General features: G+C 46.2%; 1 protein-coding gene and 1 non-coding gene across 3 annotated transcripts; one reads left to right on the top strand and one right to left on the bottom strand.

Moving 5' to 3' along the window:
* Window positions 1-566: 566 nt before the first annotated feature.
* SLC1A6 (solute carrier family 1 member 6) lies at window positions 567-21,470 on the bottom strand. Of its 2 annotated transcripts, XM_060092108.1 has the most exons (11): window positions 21,383-21,463; window positions 19,377-19,471; window positions 15,813-16,024; window positions 14,875-15,012; window positions 13,155-13,359; window positions 12,333-12,375; window positions 11,568-11,911; window positions 8,098-8,331; window positions 6,334-6,528; window positions 2,315-2,449; window positions 567-1,123 (listed from the first exon to the last, which is right to left on the bottom strand). In XM_060092108.1, exons 3-11 carry the CDS (start codon window positions 16,015-16,017, stop codon window positions 928-930), a joined length of 1,695 nt encoding a protein of 564 aa, XP_059948091.1. In that variant the 5' UTR covers window positions 16,018-16,024; window positions 19,377-19,471; window positions 21,383-21,463; the 3' UTR covers window positions 567-927. The 2 variants fall into 2 exon arrangements, with proteins under 2 accessions (XP_059948091.1, XP_059948090.1); XM_060092107.1 differs by lacking the exon at window positions 19,377-19,471 and having other exon boundaries at window positions 21,383-21,470.
* On the top strand, window positions 7,440-7,512 carry TRNAW-CCA (transfer RNA tryptophan (anticodon CCA)). The gene has a single exon. It is a non-coding gene; the product is annotated as a tRNA-Trp (tRNA).
* Window positions 21,471-27,342: the final 5,872 nt, after the last annotated feature.

Below are 27,342 nucleotides of genomic sequence, written 5' to 3' on the forward strand. Positions count from 1 at the left end.
GGACTGGCCCTAGACTGCCTCCTGAAAGATGATCTCTAAGCCCCTGGAATATCCTGCCTGATAAAAGTGTCTTTGTTTACCTGGGGCCTTAATCCATGCCAGGTAGTCTGTGCTGACAGTGTAGCTGATGATGAATGCCTGTTTTTGTTTACCTGGGACCCTAGCAATGCTGTATTAGTTTGACCTCTGGGGGGACTAAAGAGTTGTGAAGGTCAGCAGGAACTCCATGCCTACAGGACAGACCCTGATAAAATCTCTGGACACCAAGGCTCAGGTGGGCTTCCACGGTTGGCAGTATTTCATATGTGTTGTCACACATAATTGCTGGGAGAAATAAGAGCTGTGCATGCAATTCCACTGGGACACGACAACTGGAAGCTCACACCTGGTCTCTCCTGGCCCCTGCCCCCTGCACCTTTTGCCTTTGCTGATTTTAATCTCTGTCCTTTCACTGCAATAAACCATAAATGTGAGCATCAGAGCTTTTTCGAGTTCTGTGAGTCCTTCTGGCAAATCATCAAACCTGAAGGTGGTCATAGGGACTCCCGACACAGAGGTCATGGATATTGTTTTATTATGAGAAATAGTAGTTTTCCTTTACCTTCTTGAGTTCCACCACTCCTTGAGAAAATGAGGAACATGAGCTGATCGCTCACCTTGTGGACCCTGAAGCTCCCCTTACCCCCAATCCCAGGGAAAACATCTCCTCCCCTGCCTTGCTCATCACCCTCCCACAAATTCTCAGCACACGCCCAGAGAGAAACAGAGCCCTTAGACATCTTTCATCCCTGCTCTTTTATCTCAGTTTCCCCCAGACGCGCTGGAAAGAACATGTGTGTTCAGTGCACAGTCACTCATGCAGTGGTCGTCCCCAGGAACTCCCTCCCCAGCCCCCTTCCCTCCTCTAGGCGGCAGAGCTGGGGGCTCTCACATGGCACTCTCGTTGCCTCCCCGTCCCCTGGACGCCCCCTTCTCTTGTGCCATGAGAGACTTGTAGGGCTTCCCCAGGCTGGGGAGGGTGAGTTCAGCTTCCTGCAGCTCCAGCTCCCGCTGAGACAAATGCTCGATGACTGCTGCTCCAATAGAGTCCCCCAGCACATTGGTCATGGTGCGAAGTCGATCACTGGAGGGGGCGGGGGTGGGGGTGGGGAGAGACAAGCCACCGTTAATCAAGGTTTGAAGAGCTCCACAGAGAAGAGGGTGCAGCAGCCAGGAGGTGCTTGTGCCTAGAAGTTGGGGTTCACATTCCAGTCTAACACAGGGTGGACCAAGCTCTGATATGCTCACATTTGTTATTAGCAATGCAATTCTTTTTTAAAAAAAATGTAAACGTCTGGGGCTTCCCTCGTGGCGCAGTGGTTGAGAGTCCGCCTGCCGATGCAGGGGACACAGATTCGTGCCCTGGTCCGGGAGGATCCCACATGCCGCGGAGCGGCAAGGCCCGTGAGCCATGGCCGCTGGGCCTGCACGTCCGGAGCCTGTGCTCAGCAACGGGAGAGGCCGTGGCGGTGAGAGGCCCGCGTACCGCAAAAAAAAAAAAAAAAAAAAAAAAAGTATACGTCTGGTATAGAAAATTAGGGGTTATGAGCTGAACAGCATACAGGATGAGGAAGGTAACCACTGTGAGTAAACAAGGCCAGACTGAAGACCTTCTAAATGAGACTCAGATCCAGGTGACAGCTCCCAAGTGGGGACAAAAGTCCAGATTTTTATATGTAAACCTCCTATTTTTAAAAGTTGAGGGAATTCCCTGGCGGTCCAGTGGTTAGGACTCTGCGCTTTTACTGCCAAAGGTGCAGGTTCAATCCCTGGTCGGGGAACTATGATCCCTCGAGCCATACAGCGTGGCCAAAAATAAATAAATTAATTAATTAAAAATTAAAGTTGAGAATTTTTTCTTAAATTTGCAAGCCAGCTCTGCCCCCAAGGATCACCTTTTTGGTGACTTCTACATAAAACAGGTACAGCAGGGCTTTTCTAGATAACGGGTAAAGACCCCATTGCTTACCTCCTCCCTGCCCCACTTCCCAAGGTTAACTCTACAGAATTTGGGATCCACATGTCTTGGGATATTCCCCCAGGCCACCTTTTCATTCTAAAATTCTAGAACTCACCTCGAGAGCTGAAAATAGATTTTGTTTGTCATATAAGATAAAAAAAAATAATAATAATAAATAAATAAATAAATAAATAAATAAATAAATAAAATTCTAGAACTCTGTCCTTGCTGGAATAAGAGCCCATGTGTTGGGAGTGCTGCAGGGAGAGTGGTGGGTCCGAGGGCAGATAGTACCAGAGTCTGAAGAGCACTCACAGGAACCAGTCCACAGCTATGATGAGCGTGATGTCTTCAGTGGGCAGGCCGACCGAGGTGAGCACAATGACCATGGTGACCAGACCTGCCTGGGGGATGCCGGCAGCCCCAACGCTGGCTGCTGTAGCCGTGATACTGCACGTGGAGAGAGAACACAGCGAGGCAGGAGGAGGGAAGGGAGAGATGAGGTAGTGTCAGAAGAGACACAAAAGGAGGGAAGGGGTCAGTTTCCCAGGGCATCTTAAATCAAATTCCCAAAAATAAAGAGCAAATCCAAAGCGACTTTCATTGAATGCCAACGCAGTTATGTTCCCTCGTCCTTTGCTGGGATCTGGTTAGACGTCCACCCAGTGATAGAGGTTTTAAACAATTCATATTGCAGATGCAAGAGTAAGGATTTAACTAGTTGCTTCTGGGGACTGGAAGAAGGCAGAAGAATCAACCTGGGCAGCAGCCGTAAAACAGAAGCTTGAGTTCCCCATGTGCACATGTGCTAGAATTAGGTAGGCCAGTATAGACAGGTCCAGCTGCCAGGAACAGAACTCTGGAAGGTGGACCAAATTTAGAGTCAAAAGAAGAAATTGTCTATGGTGCTGAGTGAATTTAAAAAAATTAGACATCTACACATATAAGGATTTGGAAAACTAAAAGGTAAAACACACAGAAAATGAAAGAGATGGTGATCTACCATCAAGTAGAGGGTCAGATTGGATCACAAGTAGGCTAGATTTTAGCTCCTGCATCAATTCGGATGTCTAGCATGGTGTGCTAAGAAGAATTATAAAACCACTGGGCTTGCCAGGAAAGGTGTTAGGGCCCTGAGGTTGACGCCCCCCCCCCAGTGGCTTCTGAAGTCCTTTCCCAAATTCTATAGTCGTGAACATAGAGCTACTCAAGATGCTTAACACAGATGATATCTCTTACAGAACAGTGATTGAGCAAACATTTGGGCTCACGAACAGGGAATGGACTTTGGGGTCCAGCAGATTTTATTTGTCAGCTGTACACCCTTGGACATAAACTCAGAGCCTATATTCCCTCATCTATAGAATGGTAGACATATACCTACCTTGAGGGGTTATTATGAGCAGTAAAATAGAACAGTGCTTTGAGAATAGGGCCCCAAGAAGGGTTATTATTACTATTATCTTAAGTGAGAGAGAATATCTCTTCTGAGAGCTGGCCCTGACATAAACAGTGATCTGTGCATGCCCTTGGGAGGCAGGCATCATGCTCTCAATGGAATAATAAGATCCAGCTAATTCCACCTGGATCCAATAATCCAACTCAAACTTTGTTAAGTTTCAGTCCAAACTAGGAATCTCTAACCATCCAATCACAATCTGCCTCTAAATTCTGAAGCAATTACCTGATGGGTCTCAAGCTGGCCATTGCCACCAAGCTCTTTGCATAGATTAGAAGCTAGAAGTGATGCTCAGTTCCCTGATCCATTTAAGAACACCCCTCAAAAGTCCTTACCCTTTTTGATGACTTCTCTACTCCCCAGAATGTGGAAGTTCCCATGAAAAGTGCTCACTGCAATGTTTGGGACCCTAAGCTAGACAAACAAACAAATCAAAACGTGTTCCTTTGAAATTATCTTCATGTCATCTTCACTGCATCCTTGCTTTCCCCTAGAAAAGGCTTCTCATACCACAGCCTTCTGTTGTAAAGGCAAGGAAGATTGTTTGAAGAAAGACTCAGAGGCGATCTCTGGGTTGTGTGGTAACAAGGTAGCTGGGACTTCCTCTACCCATAGTAGAAGGGACTTCACATGGGCTCAACATCTCACAGAACCTCCAGATGCTACCAGTCATAGTGCCCAGATTTAAGCTGTATCCCTGAATGTCCCTAAGCCATTGGGACCCAAGTTCAGCCTGTTTTCCATATCTGCAGAGTGGTCTCTCAGAACCCCTATAAAAAGAGAGAGCACTCCATCCTGCTGCTGACGCCAGTTATCAGTATTTCCAGCCAAGCCAGTTTTGTACTATACTGCATGACATTGTGGTACCTGCCTTTATTCACAATCCCTATGTAGCCAAGAGGGGCAGAGAGCTGTTAGGGAGGGTAGGATGCTCCATTAAAGAGCATGGGCACTGGAGTCCAGCTTCCCTGAGATCATTAGCATTCTAGGTCTAAGGTCTTTATTTTTATAATATGTGAGAGACATCAGCATGCCTTCATATGCTATAGAGGAAGGTCAAGTAGAGGCAGTGGAGTTGAAAATGCAAGTAAGCAATGGAATAGCTGACAGAGTCAGAAGATAGGAGGGATGAGATTTGGGGAATTGTAGAGGAATTAGTTTTGAATAGAGCAACAGATCCATGCTTAAACTGAGATCAGGGGAAAGAAAGCATGGATGGATGCATACCACAATAAATTTGAGTTGTGGGAGCAGAAAGTTGCATCCGTTCACACCCAGTAGTAACCTCAGTGACACCCCTGAGGTATAAGGCAATATAATCTTTTACACGGAAGAAAATTGGAGAATGGAGCTGGAAGATAAATAGAGTGAAGATTTGGAATGAGGGATGGATAATGGTGCCACCAACTGGGTGGTTTATCAACCCTGGATGCACAGTAGTATCACCTGGGCAGTTTTCACAAACATACCAATGCCTATACCCTACCCCCACCATAGCAAAGTCAGAGCCTCAGGGAGTAGGTGGTCTTGGGTAATGCTAATGTGTAGCCAAGACTTTGAATCACTGATATAAAGGGATTGCTGAGTGGAAATACACTTAGCTGATAATGTAATGCGTCGTCTTGCAGTGGTCACTGCAGTAATCACCACAGTGGGCAGATTTTTCTCTAGCTGGGTTCAGACACCTTGACATAGGAACAGATAAAGTGGTTGGTTGAAATCCCCAATGTTGAGGATTTGGAAAGACTAAGGGGTAAGGATGTCAAAGACGCTCTCAAGAAAATGAAAGAATGAAGCTCCATACTCTAGTCTGGAAGCTCATGGTTCCAAGTGTGGTCCCTAGACCGGCAGCATCAGCATCACCTCTGAACTTGTTAGAAATATGCAGAATCTCAAGCCCCAACCCAGACCCACTGAATCAGAGTCTGCTTTTGAACAAGACTCCCAAGTGATTAGTATGCACATAAACGTTTGAGAGGCACTGAACTAAAACACATAAAGGGAAAGTGAAACCATAATGGAGGGAATGAGAGGAGTTGAAGAAGCAAAACTTTTCATGGAATTAAAGAAAATATATAGGGGAAGTAAAGTAAGAGGATGGAGAGATTGGAGACTGTGGCCACGATGCACATACTCGAGATGTCAGAGCAGGCTAAGCAGAGGCAAAGTCCAGGACGTGGCCCCAAGGGTAGGTGGCTGCAATTCCAAAGGTCAGCGAACTTTGAAAAGAAGATGATGGAAGAGACACCTGTTTGCATGTGGAAATTATTCCGTGAGAGGCTAAGAAAATGGAAAGAAAAAGAAAGCTATACAGCATCAGCTGAGTCAGATAATCCTTCTCTGGATTCCCAAAACTCTTACGCTACCCATAATAAGCAGATAATCTTTTTTTTTTAATTTGGCAAGGGCAGTAATGGAACTATGCATGGGACATCATGAGATGTCATTCAAAGAGCCCACACTTGTAAAATATTTAATGCTGTGTATGAAACACAGCAAGTGTTTGATAAATGTTGGCCATCATCATCATCACCACTATCACCATCACCACCCTTATCACCCCCATCACTACCATCACCACTATCAGCACCATCAACAACATCACCACTATCACCTCTGTAATCTACATCATCATCACCAACACCGTCATCATCATCATCATCATCAGTGTGTCTTTTTCCTTCATTAGACTGGATCTTCCCTGAGTTCAGGAACCATGTCTTATTTTTTCCTGCACCCCTCAACACATCCCCCTTCCAACATCCAAAGGCTCCCTTTACTTCTTGCTGTGACTCCCTCCCCTCCAACACCCCCAGCCAAGCTAATGACTTCTTAGGTCTCAGCTGTTGGCAGGTCCCACCCAAGGCCAACTCACCTGATAGTTGTGATCTGACCCAGGTTGAGTTCATAGTTGTTGACTTGAGCGATGAAGATGGCGGCCAGGGCCTCATAGAGGGCAGTGCCATCCATGTTGACGGTGGCCCCCACAGGCAGCACAAACCTGGTGATGCGGCGGTCCACACCCAGGCCCTCCTCCAGACAGCGGAATGTGATGGGCAGTGTTGCAGAGCTGGGAGAGAGAACCCCAAGGGCTGAGAATAAGTGGTGGCAATGGGCCAAGGGAGGGCTCCCCCTGAGAACACTGGAAGGCAAAGTGGGAGCTAGAGCAAGGGGAAGATGGCAGGTGTCTAACATTTCAGAGGCTGATGACTGTGCGTGGGGAAGAGGAACTCCTCATGACACAGAGAGCACACAGCAATGAGGTCCCCCAGGCTGAAGGTCTCTTGACCCACCTAAAGCCAATAGCTGAGGGCTACTTACTAGACACTAGTTCATGTCACCAGTTCACTCTAACTATCCACTCCCAGAAAGGAGGCAAAGGGCCTTCTCAGCTCCCACACCTCAGGGCTAAGAGAGGGGTATTACAGAAGACTCCTATTCCCCACTTCCCATGTTTATTCAGGGAGTGACCTCAGCTACACTAACCTTCTAGGTCTCTCTCTCCCCATGTGGGATCAGCTGGTCCATAAAACATGTGCTCTGTCTGGTCAGCTTTATATCATGCAGTGAGAATCCTGAACCCACAAAGGGGATCTTTGGGTGTCCATGCCTGTGGCAACCCAGTGAGTTTAATTCTGGGGTACAATGGCACCAATCCTCTTTGGCCACAGATCAAAAGGCACATTCTCCAATAGGTGTTACAAGCAATAAAAATGATACTTTTCTTCCATCTGGTTGGCTCTAGTGATACATCTCAGATTGTTTTGAATTTGACTGATGGTGAAGAGGGGAGCTCTTTATGAAACCCCTGAAACCACAAAAAAGAAGGAAGCCAAGGGGGCTCCCAGAGGCCATCTCAAGGGGAGATGAGACCCTATGAGGTAGAAAATGACTGAGATCATGAGGCATGTTGGACCCTTTGTCTTAACCTCAAAATTTGCAGCTGGTTCTCCCTCCATATTAAATAGAGAAACAGGGACTTCCCTGGTGGTCCAGTGGTTAGGACTCCATGCTCCCAATGCAGGGGGCCTGGGTTCGATCCCTAGCCAGGGAACTGAATCCCACATGCCGCAACTAAAAAGACCCCGCATGCTACAATGACGATCCCACACGTGGCAACGAAGATCCTACATGCTGCAACTAAGATCCAGCGCAGCCAAATAAATAAATATTTTAAAAATAAACAAATAAATAGAGAAACAGAAAAGGAAGGAAAGGGGTTAGGAGAGCCAGCCCAGGACAAAGATCAGGGCCCAGGTGTCGAGCCACCTGGAGACCTTCAAGAGCACCTGACATTACTATACAACCCAGATGAGGTTCTTTTTTTTTTTTTTTTTTTTGCGGTACGTGGGCCTCTCACTGCTGTGGCCTCTCCCGTTGTGGAGCACAGGCTCCGGACGCACAGGCCCAGAGGCCATGGGTCACGGGCCCAGCCACTCCGCGGCATGTGGGATCCCCCCGGACCGGGGCACGAACCCACGTCTCCTGCATTGGCAGGCAGACTCTCAACCACTGTGCCACCAGGGAAGCCCCCAGATGAGGTTCTGTAGTGGCAGAGAGGGCAGGACTCCTAAGAGAGCCTGTGAAAGGCAAAGAGTGAACCTAGGAAGGGTACCAGTAGTGAGGAGCAAGGCCATACCTGGAAGACGTGCCCATGGCAGTGATGAGGGCCTGCAGTATTCCCCCAATGAAGGGGAAAGGATTCCGATGGGTGATGAGGAAGTAGATGAGAGGCAGGATGCCACCGGCATGAAGGAACAAACCCACGATGACGGTCAGGGTGTACATGCCCAGCTGACCCCCCAGGACGGCCATGTCTTCCATCTCTAGGATCTTGCCAGCAATCAGGAACAGGATGCCCACAGGTGCATACCTGGGCCAAGCCAGACACCTGTCAGGCCTCCCTCATGACCTCCCCTCCAAGCCTGGAGCTAGCATCCCCCAGGCTTTGCGACATAGACCCTGGAGCCAGGCAACACACACCATACAGCACCCTACTCCACTCCAACCTTCCCCACACAATAACAAGTGGGGCTGGGTCCCACAAATAAACCCCACCTTTTCTTCCTGCTTACCCACAGCTCGCCTGCAGAGAGCGGAAGAGTTCCTACAACTCCAACATATACATTCTTATAAGGTCTCTCCTTCACCCACCCCCCGATTCAAGTCCCCCGAAATAATCACTGTCCTCAGGGTTTTTTCCCTAGACATTGCCCAGACACTCCCTATCTCTGGCCTTCTAACTTCCCTTATTCACTTCCCCCGACTCTTTGCTCTACATTTGTAACCTGTATGCCCCTATTCTCTTTCCTATAAGTACATATTCTCACTCATTCACCAGCCCTAAGTTATTTCACCTGGATTTCCCACAGACATCTTAAACCCCCTGTCTTAAATATTATACAATATTGCTTATATGTGGAATCTAAAAAACAATTGTACAAATGAACCTATTTACAAAACAGAAATTGAGTCACAGCTGTAGAAAACAAACTTACGGATACCAAGGGGGAAATGTGGGGGAGGGATAAATTGGGAGATTGGGATTGACATATACACACTACTATATATAAAATAGATAACTAATAAGAACCTACTGTATAGCACAGGGAATTCTATTCAATATTCTATAATGACCTATACAGAATAAAATCTGAAAAAGGGTGGATATATGTATATATATATATATATATATATATATATATATATATATATATATATATATATAACTGACTCACTTTGCTGTAGAGCAGAAGCTAACACAACATTGTAAATCAACTACACTCCAATAAAAAATTAATTATAAATAACCTGTCTTATTAAATTATCTGTTCATTCACTCAGATATCCATTGAGCACCTACTATGTTCCAGTCACATGGTCCCTGCCCTCATGGTGCTTACATCCTAATGGGGGAACTATGCAATACACAGAGAAATAGGTCATTAAAAACTTCAGGTGGTGATAACTACAAAAGAGAATCAGTGAGTGGGGCTGTAAGAATGAGTGGTCAGGGAGGGCTTCTCTGAAGAGGTGACATTTATGCTGATACCTGAATGATGAAAAGGAACCATGCATGTTTGAGGGGAAAGCATTGCAGGCACAGTTCAAAGACCTTGAGATGGATGTGAGCTAGAAGTACTGGAGGAGCAGAAAGAAGACCAGTATAGCTGGAGCAGTGAGTGAAAAGAAGAGTAGAGAAGACAGATGAAGCAAGTTCATAGGGGGTTCACCTGTTTTCCACTCAAAACAGCCCATTGCTTAGTTTTGTGAGTTTCTGCCAGTGATGCCATAATTCACCCATCACCAGGATCCCTTTGTTATTTCTCTCTCTTTAGAAATTGAAGTCTACACTTGGTCATTGTCATGGGGGATGTATTGGAGGAGGTGAGGACTGCTTGGGGAGGTGGTGCAACAGCTTAGGTCAGAAATGATGAGACCCAAGCTGAGGTTGTGGGAATGAGGATACAGGGGACTCCTCCAGTCACACCTGTATTCCCCAAGCTGGGCTTGAGGTTAGCCCTGGTGGGTGGTTGCTGACTTGTCTCCAACTCCAGACCTACCTCTGTGAATAACCTGTAAACTCCTTTCTCAAATCCCTCACCTCCATCTTTCCTTTCTCACACTCTGCAGAATTCCTCAACTCTGGATCAATTGCATATGACTTCTTTCCTCCTATACTCAGCCACCTGGCACATACGGATATTTTCCCAAACGTGCCAAGGACATCGCTATAAACTCATGGTTCCCAATTCAGTTGAGCTTTCAATATTCCTTTTCAATCTTCTTGCTCGTCCTTGATAAGCTTCCCCTCCCAATCCCCTCAGCTGCTTTTCCAAGCTCTCAACTTAGCCTCTAGCCCACCACCCAACTTTCAAATTATTTGGGATGATGTACAAAGTCTTCCCCAGTTTGGGAAGACAGCCTCGTTAACATCTTCCACCACCACTCCCTAGGTAGGCTCCCACCTTCTTGAACTCCTTACCATTCTCCAAACAACTCAGGTTCTTTCGAGCTTTGCATGTTCTATTCCCTCTGCTTGAAGTGCCTCTCCTTTCTTCTTGTCCTGTTGGATTCTCACTCACCTTTCAAGACCCAACTAAGAGGTGGATGTCTCCATGACTTCCTCCTCACCTTCCCAGACAGAGTTCACTGCATATCTCTCATTGGCTGCTTACTTATCCATATTCCCTATACTTTTTTAATGTCTCTTGACTCTTGTATTATATTTATCTAATATGTGCCTGTCTCCTCCAAGACTTTGAAAGATCTTTGAGGACAAGGACTGAATTCCATGTATCTCTGTATTCCAGAGTTCAAAATAAAGTCAGTCTGGGAAAATGTCTGCTGAAAGAATGAAGGGATTTAAAGAATGAATGAATGAATGTGTCAATTAAGGAATAATCAGTGAGCGGATAAATGAGTGAGAAAATGAGCAAATGAGACATGAATGATGGGTGAGTGAATGAATGAGTGGGTTAAGCAAATGGATGAATGAATGCAAGGAATATTTGATTGAGTGAATGAGAGAATAACAAATGTAGAGATGAACAAGTGAGTCAAAGAATGAGTCCAAATGAATAGATGACTTGGTGAGTAAATCAATCAATCAATCAAAGAATTAACTAATGCATGGATGAGTTTGTGAATGCATTTATGAGTGAATGAACGTATGAATGAGTGACTTAACCAATGCACAGAAAAATGAACAAGTGAATGGGAAAATGAATGAACCAATTCATGGAAGAATGAAGATAAATAAATAAATGAATGGATAATTTGGCCAATCCATAGAAGAATGAGAAGATAGATAAATGATGGACTGAATGAACAGTGCACAGAAGCTTGAGTACAAATGAATAAATGAGTGAATAAATAGATGAACAAGGGAGTGGATGAGTGAATAAATCATTGCACAAAGGTATGAATGAATGAGTAAGTGAATGAGTGAGGGTGTGAACTAACCGATGCATATATAAATGACTTTGGCCAAGTGGTCCCAACAACCACTTCAGGAGCTGCCCCACAGCCTCACTTCCCAGCCCTGACAACACTCTTCTGTGTGCCATCACCACCAACACCCCACCCTTGTCACAGCCCAGCACTCACCAGATAATGATGCCCACCAGCCTCATAATAGCCTCATTGAGGCTGTCGAAGAAATCCCGCAGGACTCGGCCCTTGTGTTTCATGCCACCGATGACCAGACCAAAGGCCACCGAGAAGACCACAAGGCCCAGGGCGTTGATGCCATTGGCTGAGCCAGGCACAGGCACAGTCTCCTCAAAGCTCAGCACCTCCTGCAAGGTGCCCATGGCCCGTGTGACATTTTCCAAGAGGCTGCTTCCGTTCTCCATTGAGGATGAAGGAGGCATGGAGGTGCCCAGCTCAGATCCATTTTCTGTCCTCACAATGGTCCTGGTTACCAACCTCGTGCTGTACTGCGTCTTAAACTGAAATAAGGAGATATTGGGCCATAGACAAATGCATAGCAAATTGAGTGCATAAACAGGTTAATGAGGGAGTGAACAACCAATGAATGGAAGAATGAGTATAGATTCTGTATTTTTCACAAGCTCCCTGGGCAATGCTCAGACAGGTTTTGGGGTCTGTCTCCTCAACTGTCTATGATCAGAAGCCTTGGTTCCTCCTCCATTACCATCCCCAGGCAGCCTTTGACCTAAGTCCTTCTCTCTAACCTTGCCTTGATCTCCACACCAATAGGAAGTACATTCTTTCAGACTCTTCCAAAAGCCCCTGGGCAATGCTCTGTCAGGTCCTTCTTCCCATCCCTCACTCCTGGACCATTCACTCAGCAGCAAGCTCCCCCAACCCTCCAAACCTCCTTGATCAGACTATGTACTTCCCCCTGACCTGTTTGAAGCAGGCCTCCACAAGGTTGGGCGGAAACATATTTCTGCAGAAAAACATCAGATGAATGAACGTGGTTAGACCTTAGAAGAGAATCTAGACTGATAACAGTAATAATAATTGCAATGGCAACGGTAATAATAGCAGCCAACATCTGAAAACCAAGCTAAGTGCCTTACCTATGTGATCTGATTTAAACACCACAATAATCCTAAAAGTGAGTGGTATTGATGTCCCCATTTTACATACAAAGAAACCAAAGCACAAAGAATTTATGTAAGTGACCCAAAGGCACACAGCTCCTAAGGGGTACAGATGGACCTCAAATTCAGGCCTGTTTGAGCCCTTTGGTACGACCTCATGCCACCTCAGGGACTTCAATTCACACACAGTGATGTCTCCAAAAAAAAAAACACGGAAAGCTCCTGAGCTCTTCCAACGCTAGGTTCCCCCCAAGTCAGTGACTAGGGTAGAACTATGACCAGCCTTGATTCTGGCAGGCAAAATCTTGCTACTTTAAGAGAATCATTCACCTTCCAATGGATCTTGGGAACACCAGACAAATACTATTTGTCCTGAGCCCATCTCAAGATGCTGCAACTATAGCCTCCCTAGCCTACGGGTCAAAAGATCATATCCTTAGGAGTAAGCTGCTCTCAGAGGATTTGTGCAAGGCTCCAGGACAGAAAATAGGTACCAAAAAAACTAGGCCCAACTTGGGTGTTGCATTTCCAGGCTGGATTAGCCAGTCCCCTTTGTCTCCCCTTGAGTATAGGTTGTTACATGTAGGGCTGGAATTCCCATCAAAATTAGAAAGGACGTCACCTGACCAGGTCCATGAAGGCATCAGCCGTGGGAATGGTCTCGATCCGGCCCTCTCGGTGCAGCCCCTCCTTGGAGCCCTTCCCAGGATGGATGATGGTGACCATGAGGATGCCGATGAAGACCGCGATGACAGTGGTCACCATGTAGTATACTGCTGCCCGCATCCCCATCCGCCCTGTTGCCTTGTTATCCAAGGACGCCATACCTGGAGGACAGGTGGTACAGCCCGAGCAGCCCCAACCATACCCCACCACCCACTCTCCCATCCATTTGCTCCACACTCCCCACACTGCTACAACCATTCCACCAAGCATCCCTCCTCCTTTGCCCCACCCCACACCGCCATCCTCCAACTCCCATTCTATGTTCCAAATACACCTTCCACTCCATCCTTTATCCCAAGCACCACTTCACTAACCTTCTCTCTATTCCAAGCCAACATTTTCAACCCCCACTCCATCCTCTATTCACCCCTATTTTGCACCATAAGCTCATCTGCATTGCTCTCTTCATCCTCCTATCCACCCCAAAATCACACCTCCCTCCAACCCAGCTCACTATACACTATCTGTAGTAGATACTTTTGGTCCCCTATCAAGACACCCTTTATCATGCTGATACACCTATCCTTCCACAGCTGAGCATGTTGGCTGCTAACAACTCATGCTGCCCCCTTCTCTTGAGGGCTGCCCTCAGCAGAACAGGAGTTTACTCACCCACCAAGTCCCCATGGGAGACCTACAGCCAGTGACTGATTGGTACAGGGATTCAAAAGGCCAGCTCCTTTGATTTAGATGGTGGCAGAGTTGTGGAGAACAATTCTGTAGTGTTGCACATTCTCCAGAGCTCCCCGTGGGATCAGGTTGAGAGGCCAACCTTCTTCTGAACCCACATTTCTACTTAGCTTCTTTCCCCATCCCATCCTGCTCACCTCACTTCCTCATAGGTTTCTCTTGAGAGCTACCCCTCAATAAATCACTTGTGCAAATAGCCCCTTCTCAGTCTCTGCTTCTAAGGAAACCCAACCCAAGAAATCATTCTTCCTTCCCTTTACCTTCGTACCCATCCCCAAATCTGGAGATTGGCAATCAACCACTCATGGGCCAAATCTGGCCCGCTGCCTGTTTTTGTAAATAAAGTTTTATTGGAACACTGCCATGCCCATTTGTTTACAAACTAATCTGCTGCTGCTTTTGCACTACAACAGAATTGAAGAGTTGCAACAGAGACCACATGGTCCTTGAAGCTGAAAATGTTTTCTACCTGGCCCTTTACAGAAAAAGTTTGCCAACCCCTGCATAGGCCATCCATACTTCCACCCCCCCTCCACCCACCACCCTGTCATCTGTATCTCAAACACCTTCATCCACGTCCCACTCCATTACCTTCCACACCACATCCCAGCTACCTTCCCTGGCTGCCCCACAACAGCCTTCCTTTCATCTCTGGATGATACTAAGCCCCTCTCAGGCTGGTATTTTACCTCCAAGGAAAAGTACAGGAAAGGTACTGAGATAAGTATTGCAGATCATCTGGGTTCTGGAACCCAGGTCTGATTGGGATCAGGGCTTTGGCCAAAGACTCAGAGCTACGTGCATGCTCCATGTTTGAGGTCCTGAGTTGGGGAGGTGGTCCCATGCTTGGAACAGCCATGGCTCCAGGTTTCAGCTTGGACTCTGGGATGGGTCTTGGACGCCAACACTGGCCTGGGCTCTCTCACCTGTGACCAGGCTGGAGACAATGAGTGGCAGCACCAGCATCTGCAGCATCCTCATGAGAAGCTCTCCAGGGAAAGAGAAGTACTTGACCTGGCGGTAGCTGAGCTGGTACGGGCGCAGGGCAAAGGCCAGGCTGACCCCTAGGGCCAAAATGAGGGGTCTGTAGAGTTGAATTTGGTCACTGGGTCCCAAGCAGGGGCCATCCATCCATCCCAAGAAGGGCGTGTGTGTGGGTAGAGGTGAAAGAAAGAGAGAAACATTCTATGAATGTGCATGTTTGTGTGTACATTGTGGAATGTGTGAATTTATGTGTTACTATGTTGATATGTGTGTAAATGTCTGCACACATTCATGTGTACATATGCACACATATGTGATAGTGTGTACTCACTTGTGCACATGTATCTGTGCCTGTATATGAGGGTCCATGTATCTGAGATGCACATGTTTTTCCTATGTGTGTATACAGGTATGACTGGTGTGTGTATGTTACTGTGTTCAAGCACGGGGGTACACATGTATTCAAGCTCTTAAGTGTGCCATTGTGTGTGCAGAGGAATGCATGTGTGTGTGAACGTGTTTATAAGTTCTAGTATATGTGTGCAACTGTGTGTTTACTTTTTTGCACCTGTATGTTTTGTGCACGCATAAAAATGTGTTCATGTTTGTGTGTTCGAATGCAGAAAGTGTGCGTTTGTATGGTGTACACTTATGCCTGTATATACACACGCATATAGATGAGACATTGTGTGTACCCACAGATGTGTTTGCAAGAATGTATACCTATTTGTGTGAGCACGTCCTGGGGACGGGGAATGGTGGACGTGTGCACCTGTGCAGGTGAGAAGAAGTAAGTGGAGGGAAGACATATGCTGTGCGGGAAACTTCCCTCAAGTCCTCGCCCTCCAGGGGCAGAGCCCGCCCCTCCCAGACGACTCACCAATGACCACGGCGCTGATGGTCAGCAAGATGAAGGCGTTCCGGCGCAGGAAGCGCAGCACGTGCTCGCGCGTCATGGTCTGCAGGCGCAAGCGCGTTCTCAGCGCCCTCTGCCGCAGGCTGTCCAGCAGCCGCTGCAGCAAGCCCACCCGGCCCAGCCGCTGGCCACTCTCCCGCAGAAACAAGCTGTTGCCATGGCTGCTCATCGTCTACCTGCGGGGTACAAAGGGGCCCGGGCCTGGTGAGGGGCCGGACAGGAGGCGGATGTGGGAAGAGGGGAAAGGTGGAAGAAGCTGGTGATGAACTCAGAGAGAGTCCAAACAGCAGGGGAGGGGCGGTGTCGGTCTGTTGGGATGTGCCTGCGCTGGGCCACCTGAGAACACTGCCAGGGGTTCAAGGGTCATGTCCTGGCAGAAAAAGATCAAGGTCTTCAGAATCACTCCCAGGCATGGCTGGGAAGAGACAGAGAAGTAGGTCACCATATAATGGACGTTTTTGCCATTCTCTAACTCCAGCCCCCTCATTTCATGAGATCATGACAAGTAATTGAGAGCTGACGCAGCTCACAAACCAGACTAACAAATCTTTGCTGAGCATCAACTTCACTCAGCGCCTTAAACAAGGCACTCTGTGGTTAGCCCCCCAAATTAATACAGTTTGGTGTCTAGCCTGGAGGTGCCACCAAATGGGCTTTCCACAACGACAGAATCAGCAGGTGCCTGGCAAACCGTTCGTGCCCAATAAATGCAGCTGCTCTGTGTGAATGCCCAAGTGGGCAACAGGGAGAGGGAGAGTCCCATGGCATGGAAATGGTGATAATTCTTGATCCCAGCACCTCCTCAGGATCCATTTTTGAAGAAAAATGTGATGTCCAGAGTCACTCTGGGGTGCCAGGCACTGTTTCCCAAACTTCAGACTCTTGACATTCAGCCATATCCATGTCATCTTATTTACTTACCTAAATAAATGTAATCCAAAGTGGAAACTTTAGATCATTACTTGAAATGCTTATTATATCTTAATACATATTAAATAAAATGCATATAAGAAATAAAACTTGCCTATCCTTTTACCAACTAAACACCTTCCATGTATAGGGCAGCTTGGAAATTGTGAGGAACATTTGCCTTCATGAGTCTGAGGAAAATTTGCCTTCATGGCCCCTTCCTCCATTAAAATATATATTAAAATTATATTTGGTATAATTTGGTATGCCAAATTGGTATAAAAAGGAATATATTATTTTGAAACTAGATCAAGGTGATTGGTGTACAATGTTGCAAATGAACTAAATGCCACTGAATGCCACTTGAAAATGGTTGGTTTTCTGTTGTGTAAATTTCACCCCCATTTTTTAGATGAGAACAGTAATATTACATATTAAAACATTTTCTTTGACTTGAAAGTTAAATTCTTTGTTCTGATTTTAAAAGAAGCAAAAACGTTTGCATGGGTGTCCCGAAAAGTATCGTGGGCCCTGGGCACCTCCTATTCCAGAAAGATAAGCAGGCTTACCTATACTGATCTCACAGCAAAAGGTGGCAACACCCCTCTTGTAGGCATATTGACAATTCTGTTATCCCTATAGATTCATCCCCAGGCAAAAGGCTGACCACTACAGTTGGCATTGCCCGGGCTCCCTTGCCCTTTCAGTCTGGCCAATAGAAAACAGCAGGAGAATGGAAGGTGGGAGGAGATGTAGGTGGAGCATTCTCTCAGCATCCCCTGCCAGGCCCCTGTTTGGCCTTGACTGTATTCCTCTACCTAAGGCCACAGCTCCCACTGAACAATCCTCTGCAGTTCTTGGCCATGTGGACATCTTCTTTGGAAAAATGACTATTTAGTTCCTCCGCCCATTTTTCAATCAGATTGTTTATGATTTTTGTTATTGAGTTGTATGAGCTCTTTATATATTTTGGATATTAACCCCTTATCCAATATATGGTCTGCAAAATTTTTCTCCCATTCTGTAGGTTGCCTTTTCATTTTGTTGTTTCTTTTGCTGTGCAGAAGCTTTTAAGTTTGATGTAGTCACACTTGGTTTTTGCTTTGGTTGTTTGTGCTTTTGGTGTCATATCAAAAAAAAAAAAAAATCAGTGCTGTGACCAAAGTTGAGCAGCTTCTACCTTACATTTTCCTCTAGCAGTTTTACAGTGTCAGGCCTTATGTTTATGACTTGTATCCACTTCAAGTTAATTTTTTTGAGTGGTGTAAGATAGGGGTCTGATTTCAATATTCTTCATCTGCTTATCCAGTTTCCCAACATCATTTCTTAAAGAGACTATCCTTTCCCCATTGAGTGTTCTTGGCTCCCTTGACATGATAGAGGTGCTACTGCTACAATGGAAATCACATTACGATATATAAATATATCAAAACAACATGGTGTACATCTTAAAGTTACACAATGTTATATATCAAAATGTATTATAATAAAAAATAAAGGCAGTCCTCTGTTACAGCCACAGCTCTCCCCAGGTCCCCGTCTTGCTCCCTCCCTACAGCTCCCCGACTCTTGCAGATCTCTGAGTGCTGTGCCAACTTTACTGGTTTAACCCTGTAAACAGTCCTTAATTTTCACTTCCCCTTTTTGAGTGGGCTCTCTGCTTCCCGACAGATATGCTAGATTCATTTAACTCCTAGAAAAAACTCCCCAAGCCATGGAAAGACAGTAAATATTGTATCCTGTGCTAGACTGTGCATATTTGGGTTGCCTGGGGTGGCTGTACAGGTAAGGAGAACTTGGCCTCCCCCAGCTTCTCTCTGAGATATCAGTGCTTCAGATACCTCTCCCTGCCACCAACCCCCTCCAAGCCCTAACCCCAACCCCAGTGCCTGAATCCATCCAGATCAGGCTGGGAGTCTTTCAGAGACAGACCAATAGGTAGTTCCCTGAACTTTTTTTTGGCTGCTGCTGGCTGAGCAGCTACTTTTCTGAGATCACTATGTTTCTTGTCCTCTTTCACCCTCCCCATATCCCAAGGATGGGGTTATCTGCCTCAGCTTTCCAGGTCCTGCTTCCTCCAGCTCTAAGCCCTGGTTCCCAATGTCAAACCCCAGTTGGGGTCCTGCTTCAAAGGATCTGTCACTTGAAACCGTGATTTTTTTTTCAGCTGGCTGTGAAAAATCCCGGACAGGAGACCACAGACTACATGGGAACTGTGTAATTATTCCCTCATCTCTAAGATGTATGTTCTCAGTCACCAAGAAATAACATGAAGCTGCCCATGGGTCCCAAGGGAGTGTTCAGCTGAGATCCAAACTAGTCACAAAAAACTCCAGAGCTAGTTTTGTCTATTTCCTATCTCTTCCTTACAAAAAATGGTACAGAGCAGAGATGTACAAGCCATAGTCCAAGGACCAATTCTGGCCTGCTGCTTGTTTTTGTAAATAAAGTTTTATAGGCACATAGCCATACTCATTCTTTACGTACTGTCTACAGCTAGTTTTGTGCTACAAGCGCTGAGCTGAGTTGTTGGAACAGAGATTTTATGGGTCTCCATACAATCTCTCTGGCCCTTTACTGAAAAATTTTGGAGATCCCTGGCCTAGAGGAAAAGCGTACATGAGCTCTGTTTCAAATCCCACTCCACCTTTCAGGAACTGGTCACTTTCTGTGTGGCTTTGATGGCCCAATTCACGCGACACTTAGAACAGCACCTAGTGAGCATGAAATAGATGACAACCAAGGTTAATAAAAAGCAGAAATCCAACAGACACATGACTGAGGACTGAGAAAAATGTTGACAAGGGAGACGGTCTTCCCAGCAACATTGCTCGGTCCTGACTGCATTACTTGCCAAGAAATGCTTGACTTGAACTTGTTTTCCCAGGATCTTGGCCTCCACTTGGCCCCTTCTCAGTCTCTCTTGGACCCCCGGGGGCCTTCTCCCCTCATCCTGGGTTCTCTCTTTTCTAGTCTCTCCTGGTCCTAGGCCTTCTCTTGGCCCTGCTTCTTAGGCTTCCTACTCAGGAAACGGCCCTTCTAGTGTTCCAGGATCTTCAGGGATTCAAGGATGGGTCCCCCACCTGGTTCTCACAACCTCCAGACTCTTAGATGTGATGAGAGGGGCATCTCTCAGAGCCAGGGGCAAAAAGGAAGGAACTCCTACATTCTAAAGCTGAAGCAACCTACAGTGGGCAAACAAGGATGCTTTCCATACATTTTATCTCAATACTCTGCTAGCCTGAGGAGTGAGTGCAGGGAGGGAAAGACAAGGAGGAAATCACATACATCACACACCACATACACACACTTGAACACACAACCTCACACACCTCTTGTGTACAACTGACATAGACACAACTGCACACACACAGTTTCACACACACAGAACTGTTCAACATACAACCCACACACTTTCAGAAATGCAACTCCAAGTATTATGCTAAGTGAAATAAGTCAGACAGAGAAAGACAAACACTGTATGATATCACTTATATGTAGGATCTAGAAAATACAACAAACTAGTGAATATAACAAAAAAGAAACAAACTCACAGGTATAGAGGACAAACTAGTGGTTGCCAGTGGGGAGAGGGAAGGGGGGAGGGGCAACTTAGGGGTCGGGGTTAAGAGGTACAAACTATTATGTATAAAATAACCTATATTGCTATAATATATAAGCTATAAGAATATATTGTACGACACAGGGAATATAGCCAAAATTTTATAATAACTATAAATGGAGTACAACCTTTAAAAATTGTGAATCACTATGTTGCACACCTGTCACTTATATAATATTGTACATCAACTATACTTCAATTTTAAAAAAAAAGAAATGCAACTCCATTCATGCAGCATCAGTCATACAATTCCTACACGCACAAACACACACACACTTGACGCATTCATGAATGCCGTCAGACACAAAACCCCACACCCCTCCTCAGACACACAACCCCATACATATACACCTTCACGTCCTTGCACAACAACCCTTGTAAATTACACTCCATATGACATTTGCAGAAATGCCATTCCTACACACACGCACAACTTGGGACACAAAACTTCAGACATCCAAATTCCTTCCCACATTTAAACATTCAGGCCCATCCACCTCTTTGGGAAGGCAACCCTACTCATAAATTCAGTCTCACACACACACACCATCACCACCCCACACACAACTTCGGACCCAGCCCCCCGCCCCCCGCAGCGATGGCCAAAGTCTGTCACAACCAGGTCCCTCCGGAGTTGGAGGAATAAGCCCCAGATAGGGAAGGGAACCAAGCCCTGGAAAAGGACCAGGCATCAGGCAGAGATGCAAACCTGCCCACCAGTAGAGGCCAGGGATAGAGGGACAGGATGAGAAGGGAGATGGGCAGGGAGAATCTGGGTTAACTAAGGCGATAGGAAACTGATCAGGGCTACGGCGAGATGAGCGGAGGCTACGACTCTAAGAGTCCGGGAGCAGCTGAGACAAAGAGCAGCCGAGAGATGGGAACGTGGGCGCAGGGGACGCCCCACCCGCCCGACCCCAGGGTAGGCCAAGCCGGCCTCGGATCCCGCCTGCCCCGAACCTCAGAGCCCCCGCCCTCGAGGAGCCGTGGTGTTCCCACTCACCAGGGCCAGGAGCTGCGGGGGCGGCCGGCCCGCGTGTCCGCCTACGCGCTGCGCCGGGAGGCAGAAGCCGGAGCCCAGAGAAGCGCCCGGCCAGGGCAGGGGGGACCCGCCAGAGACCGCGCAGCGCCGGCTCCAGGACCAAAAGGCCGAGGTACCCGCGCGGAGCCGCGACGCGCTGTGCAGCTAGTGGGATCGGCGCCAGCCCTGCGTTCACGTGGGTGTGGGGGCCCCGGGTCGCTGGAGGTGGGGGGCGGGGGCGGGATCCCCTCCGGGATGCCCCCAGCCTCCCCCGCGCCCAGCCCTGGCTCAGCTGCAGCTCGGGAGAAAGGGCGCCGCCTGTTTGGGGAGGGAGGGGATCCTGGGGTAGGCGGGGTGGTTGGCCTCTCTCTCGTCTAGCCCCCGCCCCCCAGCTCAGAGCCGCGCCTCCGAGCCCCAGCCTCCCGCCGCCTCCTGAGCACTCCCAAGGCCAGAACATCCCTGGAGAGAGCGGGGACCAGGCCCTGGCACCACTGGGCCCAAGCCCGCATCCTCAACGGAGGTCTGGGGAAGGCGCGGGCGTGAGCGTCCGAGTGAGAGCAGCCTCTGCGTGGGCTCGGCTGCCTCTCTTCTCCCTCGGGGCGCACATTCCATCCTTGGCCACTTGGCCGCTGTATGAGCTTGAGCCAGCCCCTCTCCCTCTCTGTGCCCGGTCTCCTCGTTTAAACAACGGAGATGACTCTGCCGACCCCACAGAAAATTAAAGCTGAGAAAATTGAAGTGCGTGAGCATGGAAATACTCCCTGCAGCGTGAAGCATTGTGCAATTGGGAGGCAAATCACTGCTGTTCGTATTGTAATTAATATTATTCTTTGCACTCTTTAGGATACACCGGGCAATGTTGATTTTGCTTTTCTTCCCAAATGGCACTGACTTGGCTGTTTCCAATATCTCCTACCACTCCTGAAAACGAATTGCCATTTTAAAGAGCTGAGCACAGAGCATGGCGTGTGATAAAAACCCAATACATGTTTGCTATTATTACTGAGCAATTGTTGACGGCAACTTCCTAGTCTAGGCAGGCTCTTTTACTCATATTTAATCTACACACCCCTATGCAGTAGATATCATTACCCTCATTTGCAGATGAGGGGACAGGCTCTCGGAGAGGTTCAGTAACTTGACCAAGGTCACACAGCCAGGGAGCAGCCACCCCAATTCCAATTCTTTGTGCATACAGCCCCCACTCTCCTTGACACAATACCTTCTAGATAAGCAGTTCTCAAACTTAGCTGTACCTTAGAATCACCAGGGGAGCCTTTAAACATTCTGATACCCAGGTGGCACCCCAGACCAATCTCATCAGCTTCCCTGGGCGAGGAGCTCAGGCATATTTTGATGCTCCTCAAATGATTTCAATGTCTGGCTGAAGTTGAACCCCTGCCCTAGATGTCAGGTTCTCCTGGGCCACACCTGCAACTCCTCCCTGAAACCTTCACACTCCCTCTGTTTCAGTCACCAGCTGTGCACAGATGATTCTGCATCCTTTTCTGAGCCTCGAGCTGCCCCTGAGGTCCTGGTTCATACAGTCATTCACTCCACACATATTTACCGTTCATCCACCCACTATGCTTCAAGCTGTGCTAGAGGCTGGAAGACAGAGCACCCCTTTCCCTTTCACACAAAATAAGAAGAAACACCAGTGGTTCTCAAACTATGGGATCTTGAAACCACTTTACACTCTTAAAATTAAGGAAGACCCCCCCAAAACTCACAACCCCAGTCTAATCATGATTCTTTTTAAGTCACGCAAATTCCAATAGGGGCATCCTGCAATATGCTTAACCAGTACTCCTCAAAACTGTCAAGTCGTAAAAACAAGGAAAGTCTAAAACAAGTAAAGAAGAGCCTAAGGAGACATGTTGTCTAGTGTAATATGGGGTCCTGCATGTGTTCCTGGAACAGAAAAAGGATATTAGGAGAAAACTGAGGGAATCTGAATAGGGTGTGGACTTTAATACTAATGTATCAATATTGGCTCATTAATTGTAACAAGTGTGTCTACTAATGGAAGATATTCATGATAGGGGAATAATAATAAGGGAAATTTTTTGGGGGGGTGAAGGGATATGGGAACTCTGCACTATCTTTTCAATCTTTCTGTAAATCTAAAACTATTCTAAGAAATTGTGTCTATTGGTTAAAAAAAATCACGGAGGGGAAAAAAATGATGATGGAGGATTGGAAAGAGTTTTTGTCTGTATAAGTTATACCTATTAATCTTTATTGGAAATAAATCTGAGAAAGTATTTCAATATTTGTTTATTCATTTTAGCATAATAGTAAATTCATTACATGTTAACATAAATAGCAGATTTTTATGAAAATAACTATATTTTCCAAAACAAGAAAAGAATTATTAGAAGAGTGGCAATGTTTTACACTTTTACAAATTGTTTAACGACTAGCTTAATAAAAAGAAAGCAAGATTCTCATACAGTTGATCCTCCTTATGTGAGGATTCCATATTTGCAAATTCACCTACTTGCTAAAATTTATCTGTGACCCCAAAATAGATACCCATGGCACTTTTGTGGTCTTTAGCAGACATGCTCAGCATGGTAAAAAATTTGAACTGGTTGATATGCTAAGGTGAAGTTTCCAGCTAAGGTCAAACAAGGCAACCCTCTACCTTCTTGTTTCAGGTGTCATTCTGTAAAAAATGTCCTTTCCATGGTCTGTTTAATGCTGCATTTTTCCCATTTTTGTGCTTTTTGTTGATTTTGCTGTTTGAAGTGGCCCCAGACACAGTGCTGAAGTGCTGTCTGATGTTCTTTAGCACAGGAAGACTGTGCTGTGCCTCATGGAAAAAATCCATGCGTTAGATAAACTTCATTCAGGCATGAGTTACAGTGCTGTTGGCTGTGAATTCAACGTTAATGAATCAACAATATATATTAAATAAGGGGTCTCTAAACAGAAACACCCAGACAGGTGGTTGGAAAAGACAGGAATATTTTAATCAGCTTTTTCAGTTATCGTGGCTATTCTTTGAGACTACACCAAAACTTGACACGTTTTAAAGGATAGTTGCAAAGTGGAATCTGAAACTATCAGTGAACCTTTAGTATTCTATTAACATTAAAATCTATTGAGTGCATCTTTTTAAACATCATTCACTAGTCATCTGAAAAAGATTAGTTCCTGAATTACACAAATCATCCAAATATTAACACATTTCATTATTCAATATCAAAAAGTAATATTTGTTAATATGACCACTGATCTCATCAGAAAAGTCTTTAAAGGTTGGCAAGCCGTCAAGATTACAGTAGCAAATATAAGTTTTTCAAAATTCTAATTTTCACTTAAAAGTCCAAATTTTATCATTGACAACAAATACCATCAGCTGTTTTCCTTGAAGTGACAGACCCATTTCTTTCATTTTTTGTGAAAATGTCTCCCAAATACCCATGTTGGAATAACTGAGGTTTGTCTTAAAATGGTATTCCATGAAAAAAGTGGCTTGTTCAGCTTGCAATTCGAATAATCACACAAGTGTTTTTTTTCTGGGAACAGCTACCACGGTACTTCAACATGAAACAAAAATGCTTTATGCATACTTTTCATTTCATCGTATTGGATATTAAAAATACATGAACTGGTACAGCCACTTTGGAAGACATTTTGGCAATTTCTTACAAAACTAAACATACTTTTCCTGTATGGTCCAGTAATTTCACTCCATGCTATTTTCCCAAAGGAGTTGAAAACTTATGTCCACACAAAACCTACACATGGATGTTTATAGCAGCTTTATTCATAATTGCCAAAACCTGGAAGCAACCAAGATGTCCTTGAGTAGGTGAATAGATAAATAAACTGTGGAACATCCAGGCAACGGAATATTGTTCAAAGTTACAAAGAAATGAGCTATCAAGCTATGAAAAGACATGGAGGGATTCCTGTGGAATCCACACTGTGGAAAAGGCAAAACTACAGAGTCAGTAAAAAGATCAGTGCTTGGCAAGGATTAGGGGAAAGGAAGGGATGAATAGATGGAGCACAGAGGAGTTCTAGGGCAGTGAAACTACTCTGTATGATAGTATAGATGGATACAGGCCATTTTACATTTTTCCAAACCCTTAGAACATACAACACTAAGAGTGAACTCTAATGTAAACAGTGGACTTTGGGTGATAATGACCTGTCAATGTAGACTCATCAGTTGTAACAAACGCACTACTTTGGTGGGGACTTTGAGAGCTAAGAAGGCTGTGCACGAGTAGGGGCAGGATGTGTATGGGAAATCTCTGTACCTTCTGCTTAATTTTGCTGTGAACTTAAACTGCTCTAAAAAAATCGGCTCTAAAAAAAAGAATACTCCAATTAAAATCGGAGCAAATAAAGACATGCACTCAAGAGCTGTGATTTAATCAAATGAAATTTTTATATAAATGTATTTATTTATTTTTGGCTGTGTTGGGTCTTCGTCACTGTGCACAAGCTTTCTCTAGTTGCGGCGAGTGGGGGGTCTACTCTTCATTGCGGTGCACGGGCTTCTCATTGCGATGGCTTCTCTTATTGCAGAGCACAGGCTCTAGGCATGTGGGCTTCAGTAGTTGTGGCACATGGGCTCAGTAGCTGTGGCTCACAAGTTCTAGAGCGCAGGCTCAGTAGTTGTGACGCACGGGCTTAGTTGCTCTGCGGCATGTGGGATCTTCCTGGACCAGGGCTCGAACCTGTGTCCCCTGCATTGGCAGGTGGATTCTTTTTTTACACGGGCCTCGCACTGTTGTAGCCTCTCCCGTTGCGGAGCACAGGCGCCGGACGCGCAGGCTCAGTAGCCATGGCTCACGGGCCCAGCCGCTCAGCGGCATGTGGCGTCTTCCCGGACCGGGGCACGAAACCGTGTCCCCTGCATCGGCAGGCGGACTCTCAAGCACTGCACCCCCAAGGAAGCCCCCGGCAGGTGGATTCTTAACCACTGCGCCACCAGGGATTGCTTCATCAAGGTCATGATAAAGCAAAACTGGCTTTCGTTGGACTTTTTTTTTTTTTTTTTTTTTTTTTTTTTTTTTTTTTTTTTTTTTTTGCGGCACGCGGGCCTCTCACTGTTGTGGCCTCTCCCGTTGCGGAGCACAGGCTCCAGACGCGCAGGCTCAGCGGCCATGGCTCACGGACCCAGCCACTCCGCGGCATGTGGGATCTTCCCAGACGGGGGCACGAACCCGTGTCCCCTGCATCGGCAGGCGGACTCTCAACCACTGCGCCACCAGGGAAGCCCTCGTTGGACTTTTTAACCATTAGTGTGCAACAGCAAAGAATATAACAATTCCTAGCACAGGTTGGTGTTGCTGCCTGGATCCATGCTAAGATGTTACCATTAAGATCCATGCTAAAATGTTACAATTGTTACCATTGCTTTTGTACCATCAGTGCATACATTAGCATAGTGAAAAAAGCAAATAGTAACCTAGTAAATTAGGGTATCCTAATATCCTAAAAATTAGTATGAAAATAGTTTTGACCACAACGACCCCCTGAAAGAATCTCAGGGATACCACACCTTAGGGTTCTGCAAGACTACACTTTGCAAACTGTTGTCAGATGGTGATGAGCCCTATGGAAAAAAAATCATCAGGAAAAGAATGTATGAAGGGTAGGGAAGGAGTAACATTCTTTACTGGGTAAAGGTCTGGGTGTGAAGGTGATATTTGAGCAAAGGCACAAGGGAGATAAGGGAGAGAGCCATGAGGATATCTGGAGGAAGAGCAATCCAGGCAGAGGGAACAGCAAATGCAAAAGCTATGAGCAGGACATGCCTGGGGAGTTTGATGCAGAGCAAGGATGGTAGTGTGTGCATCTCTCCCCAACATATTCCAACAGGCTATTCAAAATCTACCTATCCCCAGCTAGGAAGCCTTTGGGAAGCAAATCAGGGAGCCTAGTCTGGGCCCAGGCAGAGCCTACCCTTTTTGGAT

The sequence above is a fragment of the Mesoplodon densirostris genome, chromosome 3 (genome assembly GCF_025265405.1).
Source record: "Mesoplodon densirostris isolate mMesDen1 chromosome 3, mMesDen1 primary haplotype, whole genome shotgun sequence".
Taxonomy (NCBI): domain Eukaryota; kingdom Metazoa; phylum Chordata; class Mammalia; order Artiodactyla; family Ziphiidae; genus Mesoplodon; species Mesoplodon densirostris.

Coding starts and splice junctions, on each gene's coding strand:
- SLC1A6 (XM_060092107.1), bottom strand. CDS start 16,017: ATGAGCAGCCATGGCAACAGCTTGTTTCTGCGGGAGAGTGGCCAGCGG. Junction 8,332..11,567: donor CTGGTGGGCATCATTATCTG/GTGAGTGCTGGG, acceptor GGCTTGGCCCAG/GTATGCACCTGTGGGCATCC. Junction 6,529..8,097: donor GCCATGGGCACGTCTTCCAG/GTATGGCCTTGC, acceptor TCTCTCTCCCAG/CTCTGCAACACTGCCCATCA.